At 46.5% G+C, this 13,197-nt stretch overlaps 1 protein-coding gene and 1 long non-coding RNA gene across 3 annotated transcripts in view; one reads left to right on the top strand and one right to left on the bottom strand.

Annotated features, from left to right (window-relative positions):
* LOC103878740 overlaps positions 1-13,197 on the top strand; it is a 52,028-nt gene that overhangs the window by 22,381 nt on the left and 16,450 nt on the right. The window contains exon 2 of the long non-coding RNA XR_004179453.1: positions 688-805. This is a non-coding gene — a long non-coding RNA (uncharacterized LOC103878740). The remainder of the gene's footprint in view (positions 1-687; positions 806-13,197) is intronic.
* Positions 1-13,197, bottom strand: part of SP2 (Sp2 transcription factor) — a 32,949-nt gene that overhangs the window by 9,124 nt on the left and 10,628 nt on the right. Inside the window, exons 2-4 of one of the 2 annotated variants that reach the window (XM_009190153.4) lie at positions 10,168-10,233; positions 3,780-3,856; positions 2,039-3,013 (exon numbers count right to left, since the gene is read on the bottom strand). In XM_009190153.4, the coding sequence (XP_009188417.1) occupies positions 2,039-3,013; positions 3,780-3,842 (1,038 nt within the window). In that variant the 5' untranslated portion in view covers positions 3,843-3,856; positions 10,168-10,233. The remainder of the gene's footprint in view (positions 1-2,038; positions 3,014-3,779; positions 3,857-10,167; positions 10,234-13,197) is intronic. The other variant, XM_003912659.5, reaches the window with a different exon arrangement.

Here is a 13,197-nt window from a genome sequence, read left to right on the forward strand (position 1 = left end):
TTTAATTTTTTGTAGAGATGGGGTCTTGCTATCTTTCCCAGGCTGGTCTTGAATTCCTGGGTTCAAGCAATCTCTAGCCTCAGCCTCCCAAAGTGCTGGGATTACAGGCATAAACTACCTCACTTGGCCCATTTCTTAGTAAATATGCAAATCTCATTCCCAGTTTTCTGATATGTGCCCCTTTTTCAAATCACTGATATTTTTTGTCTGATTTTGTGTGTATGTGTGCGTATGCATGCATGCATGCGTGTGTGTATTTGCATCTGAAGGTTCAGCAAGCTTTTTTTATAAAGGGCCGGAGAGTAAATATTTGAGGCTTTGTGGGGCATATTGTCTCTGCTACTTAACTCTGCTACTACTGTTGTGCAAGGGCAACACAAATGGACGTGTCTGCACTCCAGTTAAACTTTTTTTACAGAAACAGGTGGCTGGGCTAGATTTGGCTTGAAAGTTGGTCACAGACTGCAAACCTCTAATATAGAATACAAATTTTTAAAAAATGTATGTGTCCTTGACCCACTTTTAGGGATTTATTTAGCTGTAAGATTGGAAACAGCTTAGATATATACAGTTAACAAGGTGTCAGTTGTATAATAATCCGCATGTTGGGATGATATAAAGCTGTGTAGTCATGAAAAAATAATGCTGTAGCTAAATCTTTCTGCATATGCATCATTATTTCCTTAGGGAAGACCTGGGATTAAGTCCTGTCCCATCAACCTCAAGATATGGAACCTCATGGAAGGGAGGGAGGCAATGCCGAGGATGTGCTCCTGAGCAGGTGCCACAATTCTTCACCTGTCAGGTAGGTCTGATCATGGGAATTCACAGATACTGTGATAAACGACTTATAAAAAAATCACCTGGCAACATAAAATATGCCAGAAGGGTGAATTCCTGTGTGACTTCTGTGTCCACAGTTCAAATTCAAGGGCTGTCTTCTCCACCTGGGAAATGATATAACTTCCCACTCTCAGTCATTCGGTTCTCCCTCTATAGACAACGAGGTCATAAATTCCTCAATGGCAGGAACTTTTTTTTATATTAAAAAATAAAACTCCCCAATTTTAATGGTAGCACCTGCTACACGTAAGACACGAGAGTCAAGGTGGAAGATGGAAGAGTGTGGGGTCTGAAGTTACAAATCTCAGCTGACTCCTGGTTCCTGTCATTTGTGCCCTATTTGATCCTGGAAACTTCATAAATGATCTGAGTTCTGGGTTCTCCATCTGCAACATGGACACAATTACTGGAACTTAGTAGGCATGCACAAAGAATAAAACTTGCCTCATAGAGCCAAAGAGATTCCAGAGTATTAGGGCACATTAATAAATGCCAAAAATAAGAACATTCTTGTTGGATTCAGCATCCCAGTTTGGCAGGAAGCAGTGGCTCAGCCTGGCATGGTGGCATACACCTGCAGTCCTGGCTACTCAGGCTGAGGTGGGAGGATTGCTTGAGCCCAAGAGATTGAGACTGTAATGATCACATCACTGCACTCCAGCCAGGACAACCGAGTAAGACCCTATCTCAAAAAAAAACACCCTAAAACAAACAAACATTCCAGATGAATCTAGCTGAAATATTCCTGCTATAAAGCTAGGCTGCTCTTCCTGTTTTTATCTTGTCATTAATAATGATCAGCATTTTTCTCATTAATTTTCTTACTTTACATAAAATTCTATGGACTGGAATGTTTTCATTCTTGTTAATGTTTTGAGTATGTAATTCTATAATCAAAAATAAGTGTTATTAAAAAGTATGTATCTGTCCCCTTTCCATCCCCTGAAAAAAAACCCATAAAGAAAAAGGGCCAAAATATCCCTATGTTTCATCTAGTTTCTAAAGATAAGCAGTACTTGGCCCTATGAACTAAAGAGAGCCCATTGGTCAGGTAGAAACGGCCACTTACTGCCCACCCCAAAAGATACTGACTCTCAAAGGTCAGATTAAGCTGGGAGATGATCAGCATCATCTTCAGAGCAAGCCAAAAAGAGGTAACCAGAGGAGGAGGAGGACAGTATAGGGAGTGTGGTACCTGAGTAGGTGTCGGCTCAGCTGCCTGGATCTGAAAGTTCTGGGAGGGCTTCTGGGGGACAGTGGGGAGGGTGGCAGATGCCGCCTGCACCACCCGCAGAGCCTGCTGGGGGATCTGCACCACCTGCTGCTGCTCAGCCTTGGGGGGCACCACCTGGACCTGCTGGACCACAGCTGGCTGGCCCCCCCCAGGGCTCTGAACAATGAGCAGGTTATTTCCTGCTTGGATGATGTTGTCCGCGGTGGTCTCGATCAGCACCGTCTCCACCTGCTCAGCCACAGCCACAGGGGGCTGGGAGGCAGGAAGGCTCTTCTTCCTTGCTTTCTTGTTAGTCTTAGACAGTGGGGTTGGGGGGCTTTCAGTGAGGAGCTGAGTGGGGGCCCCAGTGTCACTGGCGTTCACGAGGTTGTTGACAGGCAGAGTGAGCGTCACATTGCCGCCCCCACCTGTCAACTTCACCACATTGGCCCCGCTCTGCACGGGGGTGGTGGTCGTACTTGACTTCTGGATGGGGGCTGGCTTGATGGGGACAGGCTTGTGACTGGACGGTGAGGGGGTGATGATGGCTTGGTTGGTGCCAGGGATGATCTGGATCTGATTGGTGAGATTGGGCTGTACTTGGATGGTTTGGGAACTGCTTGCCTGAATCTGAGGGACTGCCTGGTACTGGATATTAGCATTTGATCGGGTCCCTTTGTTGATCATGGTGGGATTCTGGATAGCAAACACCAGCTGCCCTCCAGGATAGGAGGCGCTCAGTTGTGACCCCTGAATCTGAAGTATATTTCCTTTGGAGGACAAGATTCCAAAGCTATTCTTGCCGGGGCTGAGAGGGAGAGGGGCAGGTTTGATAGGGACAAGTTTCCGCGGTGTGGGCTGTGGGGGAGCAGGAGGTGTCACAGCAGCTTCAACTGCTGGAGGGCCAATTTTGCTACATGTTGCAGCAAGCAGGGCTAAGGGAGATGGCTGGGAGTCCTGCAAAAAAACAGCAGAGAAAAGGAATGAGACAGGAAGGCCCGCTGCCCAGCCGCCTCTGTCCATGATCCTCTCTTCTTGGCGGTATTCCACGCCACTCTTCCCCACCTCCGTGGCAGGCATGTTGCCAGCACCCTCCCCTGCTTGGCTGCTGTCTCCCCTTCTCTACTGGTTTCTCCATTAAGTGAGGGAGAAAAGGTGGACAGTGTCTTTCTCAGGAAGGAATCCCTGGCCGCACCCCACAGACAGGGTAAACTAACAATGTGAGCTGACTTCCTACTCCCCACTGACCTTGTTTCTAAGGACAGTGAAGCATGTTTGGCTCTTAGATGGAGTTTTGTTAGCCCACCCCAGGGACTGAGGGGTCCCTGATTGCTCAACTGAGGAAAGGAGGGAGGAAAAAAGAAATGGAGGGGCAACAGGAGGAATAAATACTTCAGTAAAGGGCTTTTTAGTACTCAGAACATGTAACTTTATAGATTGGGCTACACTTTCGAGACAATGAGAGAGCCTCTGTTTTCCTTTTCCTTTTTTAGTGAGGTCTGGTGGAAGGAACACAGAGTTTAATCCTTGTTTTTCCGGCAGCCCAACTGTGGCACCTTAGGTAAATGGCCATGGTTTCTCAGTAAAGAAAATGTGGCTAACTGAACCTTCCCCAGTCTCGTAACCTAGGGTATTTATAGTTAGACACTGAAGAGAAAGTGTTTTCGGTGAGTCTGTCCAGGATGCTACAGCCCCAAGCCCTCGGAGCCCAGTGCCTACTCGCCTGTGTGGTGGAGGCAGCAGGCTGCAGGTAGTCACTGGGACTGACAGCAGCAGTGGCAGCCATGCTGGTCTGTGGATCTGTTGGAAGAAAAGAGATGGAGTAATGTATAAGATGCCCAAAAAGAATGCAAGCCCACTTGCCTCAGATTTTCTTTCTTTTCTTTGAGACGGAGTTTTTGCTCTTGTTGTCCAGGCTGGAGTGCAGTGGTGTGATCTCGGCTCATGGCAACCTCCCGCTTCTAGATTCAAGCAATTCTCCTGCTTCAGCCTTCTGAGTAGCTGGGATTACAGGCGCCACCACCATGCCCAGCTAATTTTTGTATTTTCAGTAGAGATGGGGTTTCACGATGTTGTCCAGGCTGGTCTCGAACTCCTGACTTCAGGTGATTCACCTGCCTCGGCTTCCCAAAGTGCTGGGATTACAGGCATGAGCCACCACGCCTAGCCATATTTTCTTTTTGCCTCTATTTGTTGCTGCTTCTCCAAGGGAAGTTAAAGACTTTTCCCCAGACTTCCCCACCCTGGGTTGACAGCCTTACATCTATTTCAGTAGATTACTTTCTCCTCTCCTCAGACTCAGCCATCTGAGGCTGTGAGGACAGCTGGTCCTGCTGTCGTTGGACTGCCCCCTCCAGCCACCACAGAGTCTGAGATAACACAAAAATAACCAAGACTATACCAGGACTCTCTTCTGTAACTCAGCTATGCCCTCTCTGATGGGCACTGCTGGCTCTCCATAGCTAAACTGGAACTCCTCTATGGTGGGCAAGGGGAGCTCCCCAGCTAATCCTCTAGCTCAAACTCAAGCCTCCTGTTCACTCCTGCTGTAGACAGATGCCAAAACTGAGAGAGAAGTATCGCTCAGTCAGTTTTTTGGACAAGGAGGACACACCTGCTCCATTCCCAAATCTTGAGTGTTTTATGCTCAGCCTTCACCACAAAGGCTGTTGTCCCCAGGCGGCATATACAGCACATGGGTCAATTCTTTTTTTTTTTTTTTTGAGAAGGAGTTTCACTCTTGTTGCCCAGGCTGGAGTGCAATGGTGCAATCTTGGCTCACTGTAACCTCTACCTCCCAGGTTCAAGCGATTATCCTGTCTCAGTCTCCTGAGTAGTTGGGATTACAGGCATACACCACCATGCCTGGCCAATTTTTGTATTTTTAAAAGAGACAGGGTTTCACCATGTTGGTCAGGCTGTTCTCAAACTCCTGACCTCAGGCGATCCACCTGCCTCGGCCTCCCAAAGTGCTGGGATTACAGGTGTGAACCACTGCGCCCGGCCTCATGGGTCATTTACGTGAATTTACACTTTTTACATAGTACAATAGGCATGGCCCCACAAGCATCAACCAAGACTCGGTAGAGCTAATGACTAACTGGATATAACAAGGAGAATGAAAACAGAATAAATTCTATTTTTGTTTCAATGTGTATATATTTCTATACATGAATATAACCAAATAGGAAAAAGTCTTAAGCCATTATCTCCTAGTGGTTGAGTTTTGTTTGACTTAAATTTATTTTGCACCTTGTTTTTCTGTACTTTTTCATTTTCCCATGATAAATATATTCTACTGTACTTTTTTTTTTTTTTTTTTTGAGACGAGTCTCGCTCTGCCGCCCAGGCTGGAGTGCAGTGGCCGGCTCTCGGCTCACTGCAAGCTCCGCCTCCCGGGTTTACGCCATTCTCCTGCCTCAGCCTCCGAGTAGCTGGGACTACAGGCGCCCGCCACCTCGCCCGGCTAGTTTTTTGTATTTTTTAGTAGAGATGGGGTTTCACCGGGTTAGCCAGGATGGTCTCGATCTCCTGACCTCGTGATCCGCCCGTCTCGGCCTCCCAAAGTGCTGGGATTACAGGCTTGAGCCACCGCGCCCGGCCATTCTACTGTACTTTTTTTCTTAAATAAAGAAAAATATGGCCCGGCGCGGTGGCTCAAGCCTGTAATCCCAGCACTTTGGGAGGCCGAGACGGGCGAATCACGAGGTCAGGAGATCGAGACCATCCTGGCTAACACGGTGAAACCCCGTCTCTACTAAAAAAATACAAAAAACTAGCCGGGCGAGGTGGCAAGCGCCTGTAGTCCCAGCTACTCCGGAGGCTGAGGCAGGAGAATGGCGTGAACCCGGTAGGCGGAGCTTGCAGTGAGCTGAGATCCGGCCACTGCACTCCAGCCTGGGCAACAGAGCGAGACTCCGTCTCAAAAAAAAAAAAAAAAAAAAGAAAAAGAAAAATATAGTTGAGGAAGTAATGAAGGGACTCTCTACTGTGCACTTAAGTCATCTAAAAGAGGCCAGGTACAGTAGCTCATGCATGTAATCCCAGCACTTTGGGAAGCCAAGGGGGGAGGATCGCTTGAGCCCAGGAGTTCAAGACCAGCCTAAGCAACACAGTTAGACCCTGTCCCTAATAAAAATTTTTTAAAAAGAAAGAAAAACAAGATCAGGAAAATGAAAGTCATGAGAATTTTAGGAGAAAGAATCTATGCCATCTTAAAGTTCATAAATCACTAAAGAAAAGAATACCAGGCAGAATCAGATTTCGATCCTGGACCTTTGGAAAGCAGATTTCACTAAGTACAGAAATAAGAGGGGTATTACTTTGAAGACTCAAAGAGACAAAAAGGCTCAGGGTGCATTCTGCTTGGAAGGCTGAGACGGAAGGATCACTCAAGGCCAGGAATTTGAGGCTGCAGTGCCCTATTATCACACCTGTGAATAGACAAAACACTCCTGCCTGGGCAACACAGCAAGACCCCATCTCTTAATAAAACAAACAAAAAGGCTCAGGGGTTGAGTCCTTGTAAGGAATTTGGCAAAAAGAGGACAGGTATTGGGCTGGGTGTGGTGGTTCACGCCTGTAATCCTAGCACTTTGGGAGGCTGAGGCAGGCAGACTGAGCTCAGGAGTTAGAGACCAGCCAGGGCAGCATGGTGAAACCCCATCTCTACTAAACATACGAAAAATTAGCCGGGCGTGGTGGCAGGTACCTGTAATCCCAGCTAAACGGTAGGATGAGGCAGAATCATTTGAACCCAGGAGATGGAGGTTGCAGTGAGCTGAGATCGCACCACTGCACTCCAGCCTGGGCAAGAGTGAGACTGTCTCTAAAACAAACAAACAAACAAACAGAGGATAGATACTGGGAAAGCTTCTCTGGAAGAACAATTCTTAAATGGGGAAAGGTAAAGAAAAGGTGAAGGCACTGGACGAAGTGACTCATGCCTTTAATTCCAAAACTTCGGGAAGGCGAAGTGGGAGGATTGCTTGAGGCCAGGAATTGGAGACCAGCCTGGGCAACAAAGGGAAACCCTGTCTCTATAAAAAATTTAAAAATTAGCCACACATGGTGGCACATGCCTGTGGTCCCAGTTACTTGGAAGGCTGAGGTGGGAGGATCACTTGAACCCGGGAGGTCGAGGCTACAGTGAGCCGTGATCACATCACTGCACTCCAGCCTGGGTGATGGAGCAAGACCCCATCTCCATTAAAAAAAAAAAAAAAAAGATGAAGTGGAAACTGAAGCCCTGGATAGGTGATGAGCTGGTAAGAAAGCACACCAGTGCCTTAAATGGTTACCAGGCCTGAAGTTCACACAAACTGTACTCCAGAGGGGGAGACTTTGCAGACACAACTGCAAATGTGTGTGGAGCCAGAGGGCAGCTCTGGGCAAAATTATATATGCAGATCCTGTAATATTACAGGCACTGATCCTTGGCAAAATCCTAGAACAAATGATTGAATAGTACTGTAACTACTGAGGAAAGGAAGGAGTGACCACAAGGAACAGCATTATAATATAGAAGAACAGGTCATGCTGAACAAATCTGTTTCTTTTTATAGGGTTTTGGAAGGATACATCAAGAGCATGGTATACACCAGGTATTTTATTTCAATCGGCATCTGGCTGACATTTTCATAATATTCTTGTGAACAAACAGGGAGGAAACTTGAGCAATATGATAGTCTAGTTTGGGGCTAAACTGAGCATGCCTCCACCTAAGTGCTGAGAAGTCTGCTGCTGCAAGGTGTCTCGAACTGGGGTGGGTCTCAGGACCAGGATTCACAGGCATCTCCACAGAGGCATTTTTATTCTTTCCTTATGTTTTCACTGTGATGATTTTTTTTTTTTTTTTTTTGAGAGGGAGTCTCGCTCTGTTGCCCAGGCTGGAGTGCTGTGGCCGGATCTCAGCTCACTGCAAGCTCCGCCTCCCGGGTTCCCGCCATTCTCCTGTCTCAGCCTCCCGAGTAGCTGGGACTACAGGCGCCCGCCACCTCGCCCGGCTAGTTTTTTGTATTTTTTAGTAGAGACGGGGTTTCACCGTGTTAGCCAGGGTGGTCTCGATCTCCTGACCTCGTGATCCGCCCGTCTCGGCCTCCCAAAGTGCTGGGATTACAGACTTGAGCCACCGCAATGATTTTTTTTTTTTTTTTCTTTTTGAGACGGAGTCTCACTCTGTTGCCCAGGCTGGAGTGCAGTGGCGCCATCTCTGCTCACTGCAAGCTCCACCTCCCAGGTTCACGCCATTCTCCTGCCTCAGCCTCCCCAGTAGCTGGGATTACAGGTGCCCGCCACTATGCCCGGCTAATTTTTTGTATTTTTAGTAGAGACGGGGTTTTATCATGTTAGCCAGGATGGTCTTGATCTCCTGACCTCATGATCCACCCGCCTCGGCCTCCCAAAGTACTGGGATTACAGGCGTGAGCCACCGCGCCCGGCTGATCTTTTAGTATTTTTAGTAGAGACGGGGTTTTCCCTTGTTAACCAGGCTGCTCTCAAATTCCTGACCTCAAGTGATCCACCCACCTCCGCCTCCCAAAGTGCTGGGATTACAGGCATGAGTCACCGTGACCAGCCACAACAAAGATTTTTATTTGTTTGTTTATATTTATGTAGAAACAAGGTCTTACTCTATCACCCTGGCTGGAGAGCAGTGGCATGATCTCAGCTCACTGAACCTCTGCCTCCTGGGCTCATGTGATCCTCCCACTTCAGCCCCTCAAGTAGCTGGGATCACTGGTGCACACCACCACACCCGGCTAATTTTTATATATTTTCTAGAGACGGGGTTTCACCATGTTGCCCAGTCTTTTCTCGAACTCCTGGACTCAAGCAATCCCATTGCTTCAGCCTCTGAAAGTCCTGGGATTACAGGCATGAACCGCCACGCCCAGCCCAGTCATCTTTTTAAAAATGAACATATATCATAGATCACCAGATAACTGCTGCATAACCAAGTCCTGCACATTTCAGGGCCTGTGTGTGTGTTTACAAGTGCACTGTGTGGGCTAATTAGGACAACTTCATTCTGCACATTTAGTTCACAATACATCTGTGCAAAGTGAAAGATGACATAACTTCAGAAGCAGTGGGAAGACTGTGTCACCCTGACTAACACGCTACAGGATGCGTGTGCAGAACTCAAGGAGCCTAAGTGTCAAGTCTGTGCCGTGCTTACAAGGAAAAGCAATGATTTGGGTTCAGTCAAACATCACCCTCTCAGAATGATGCTGATAATTTGAATTTTACTGGCTTTTTTTGTAGTTACATATGTGAACTTTACAGGAGCTAGATCGGTGAGCTGACACACAGATTCATGTTCATACAAAATTAAGTTGTAATATTGTAATGAAAATAATCTAAGCCAACCCCAAGCCATTTTTCCTTTAGAGTGGTGGTGTTCAAACTATCAGACCACAAACCACAGTTACAAAAACAATTTGCACCAAGACCCACCATATGCATACATACACCACACATTCCTGTCACATGCTCACGCAATGAAAGTTTCCTGAAACAAAACTCTCTTATTACATGTGATAGACCGTGATATTTTTCTATTGTATTTCAATTTTTTAAATGCTGGCTGCGACCCACTAAATTGGTTTTGTGCCCTACAGGCTGGAAAACTTAGGCTTTAGAATGGTATTCACCACCCAAGTTCGGCAAAGATCTAGATGACAAGTAAAACTTGCGGATGTTGGCGGGCCTGTAATCCTAGCACTTTGGGAGGTTGAGGTAGGTGGATCATTTGAGGTCAGGAGTTCGTACCAGCCTGGCCAACATGGTGAAATCCTGTCTCTACTAAAAATACAAAAAAATTAGCCAGGTGTGGTGGCACATGCCTGCAGTCCCAGCTACCTGGGAGGCTGAAGCAGGAGAATTGCTTGAACCTTGGAGGTGGAGGTTGCAGTGAGCCGAGATCATGCCACTGCACTCCCGCCTGGGTAACAGAGCAAGACTCGGTATCAAAAAACAAACAAACAAAAAAACCCTGCAGATGTCACAAAAGTGAGAAGGATTGTAAACACAATGGGTATCGGTAATAGGGTTCAAGGACATCTTAAAAAACTGGTAGGTACAATGTTTAAGAACATCAGGCTCCATACCTAAATGAGATTCTGACTGTGTGGTTCATTAGTGGGATGGTCCCTCTTAGCCTCCTCCAGTGCCCTCTGTAAAACAAAGGTAATGTCATCCTTCTAGGATTTCTGTGAGGCTCTAATAATTTATATGACAGCATCAAGGGTTTAAAGGCTATATAGGCTTTAAAGTTTAAGAAGTCTTGGCCAGATGTGGTGGCTCACGCCTGTAATCCCAGCACTCTGGGAGGCCAACGTGAGCAGATCTCTTGAGCTCAGATGTTTGAGACCAGCCTGGGCAACATGGTGAAACCTTTTCTGTATATTAAAAAAAATAAAAAAGTTGAGTAAGTCTTCCACTTAGGTTAAAAAGCCAATCACATGCATAGAGGGAAGAAAGAATCTAATAGTGCCACGTGGAAAAGCCCCAGAGGTTTTTGACTTTAAGCTGAATGGGGGCCAGCACAATCTAGATATGGCTGCCAAAAAGGCTACTGCAATCTTGGATTGCATTTCTAAAAGTTCAGTTATAGAACAAAAAAATAATATCCTCCTGTAGTCTGCACACTTGGGCCACATCTGGAGCATCAGATTCTGTTCTGAGGGACATTTTAAAAGGGGGATTTTCAGCCGGAGCTTGTTCAGAAGACAGCAGCAATGGTTGTGGCCAGGGTGCCAGAGTGGGGACATGGGTTCAAAGGGTAGAACCAAGACTCCTGTGTGGACATTTTGAGGTAGATTTTAGTTAACACAAGAGAGAACTTTGCAAAGATGAAAATCAGTTGCCTTCCGAGGTACTATGTTCTCCCTTCTCTGGAATCACTTAACCAGAGGCAGGACATGTGTCCCTGCTGGAGTCAGGATGTTGAGATGGCGTGGAAAGTTGGACCAAATGATCTTTAAGATTTTTATTCATAGCCAGGTGCAATGGCTCATGCCTATAATCCCAGCACTCTGGGAGGCCAAGGCAGGCGGATCACCTGAGCTTAGGAATTCGAGACCAGCCCGGTCAACATGGGGAAACTCCGTCTCTACTAAAACTACAAAAATTAGCTGGGCATGGTGGTGCACACCTGTAACCCCAACTACTCAGGAAGCTGAGGCAGGGGAATCACTTGAACCCGGGAGGCGGACGTTGCAGTGAGCCAAGTTCGTGCCACCGTAGTCCACCTGAGCGACAAGAGCAAGACTCCGTCTCAAAAAAAAAAAAAAAAGATTTTTATTCACTGGAAGAAAGTACAGTGATTTAAAATAAGTTTTTTTAAAAAAAGATTTTTAGACTCCTCAGACCATGTTGCTGATAAAAATACAAGATGAGTTTGTTGCTGGCAGAACTGCAAAGGAAGGCAATGGCTCTCCCAGGAGGCTCCCCCAGGGCTCAGGTTTGCTTAGCTAAAATTAGTGAATGACTCTCTTAGACATCCTCTATTATAAAACAGAAGGGCCATAGGATCCGTGCAGAGTGTAAATGAAATGAGACAAAATAAAAACTGGCCTAGTGTTTCTTCATCATCTCCCTCTCTCCCTTCTCTGTAGTCCTTATTACCCTGGACTCAAACTGTTTGGACACTGGGCTGGGTTCTGAGTGATTCTTCAGTTAGGAGGTTAAAGCAGAATCTACTGAAGCTGCAGACTGCTGGTGCTGCACGTTGCACCATTTCAGCTTGTTTCATTTTCCTTCCCAGCTGGTTCCTGAAATGCTCCTATAGATCTCAAACCAACGTTTGCAAGTATCTTCCCTAGTGTCACTCAGAGCTTTATGGCCACAGGCTGCAGACCTGGGCAACCAAAAGAGAGACCGATCTCCCTGCCACTACAGAATTAACCTCCTGGAATTAACCATGAAAAGGAAAAGAGAGGCATTTCCCACTGATGTTTGGAAATGAAAAGTGGTTAAGAAGAGGTAGCATAGATACCTAATTGTAAGGCTATGATCAAAGGCACTTTAGAACCTCATGAATTTGGAACCTTACATTTAAAATATACAATTTGGACATAAATTGTGCTTAACTTTTCTTTCATACTATTTTTTTGTTATCGTTCTTGGTTTTTTTTTTGAGACGGAGTTTCGCTCTGTCACCCAGGCTGGAGTTCAGTGGCATGATCTCGGCTCACTCCAAGCTCTGTCTCCCGGGTTCACGCCATTCTCCTGCCTCAGCCTCCCGAGTAGCTGGGATTACAGGCATCCACCACCACGCCCGGCTATTTTTTGTATTTTTAGTAGAGACGGGGTTTCACCGTGTCAGCCAGGATGGTCTCGATCTCCTGACCTCGTGATCCACCCGCCTCGGCCTCCCAAAGTGCTGGGATTACAGACATGAGCCAAGGCGCCGGCCTCTTTCATACTATTTAAAGCGAGCCTAAATGGTGTTTGAAGATTGCAAAAGGACTCTTAGTAAGAATAATTGTTTTATATCACTTCCGCTATTTTAATAGTGCCACTTGCTTTTAACAGTAGTTTACATCCAGTCACTGAAACCGACACCTAACAACATAGGTAAGTGGGATTAGTGCATATTCTTGAAAAGAAAAAGCTGCACTGCTTTCCAAGTTATATCATTCAGACTTTTCATTAAGTTAGGTTGGCTAAAACTTTCCCAAGAGTCCCTAGGCTGGTGAAGTTTTACAATGATTTACTATACAAGCAATAGTACCTCTCTTAGGCTCCAAGGAAAACTGCAGGGGCATCAAACAAGGTTTGAAGGCAGCATGGGGTAGGGATGGGGTTGCAGGTGCCTGAAGGGACCACACACAACATTTCTTTCCCATATTGGAAACCAATTTAATTCCAACACCAGCAGAAAAGCATCCCGAGTTTCTGGACTCTTGATGTACTACTGATCATCCGCCTCTACCTCCTGTTCCCTCCAGCACAGCCTCACTTCTTACCCCCTTAGCCAAACTTGGTAGAAAAACTGCTGGCACCCTGCTGTCCCCTCCCTCCTTCCCTACTTACTCATTTCCCGGCAGCATTAGGACGTCTACCCTGGCACTGTGCTCATGCTGCACCTGCCCAGGTCGCCAGCGACCTCCTTGCTGCTCAATCCAGCAGCCCCT

The sequence above is a fragment of the Papio anubis genome, chromosome 17, assembly GCF_008728515.1.
Source record: "Papio anubis isolate 15944 chromosome 17, Panubis1.0, whole genome shotgun sequence".
In the NCBI taxonomy this organism is placed as follows: domain Eukaryota; kingdom Metazoa; phylum Chordata; class Mammalia; order Primates; family Cercopithecidae; genus Papio; species Papio anubis.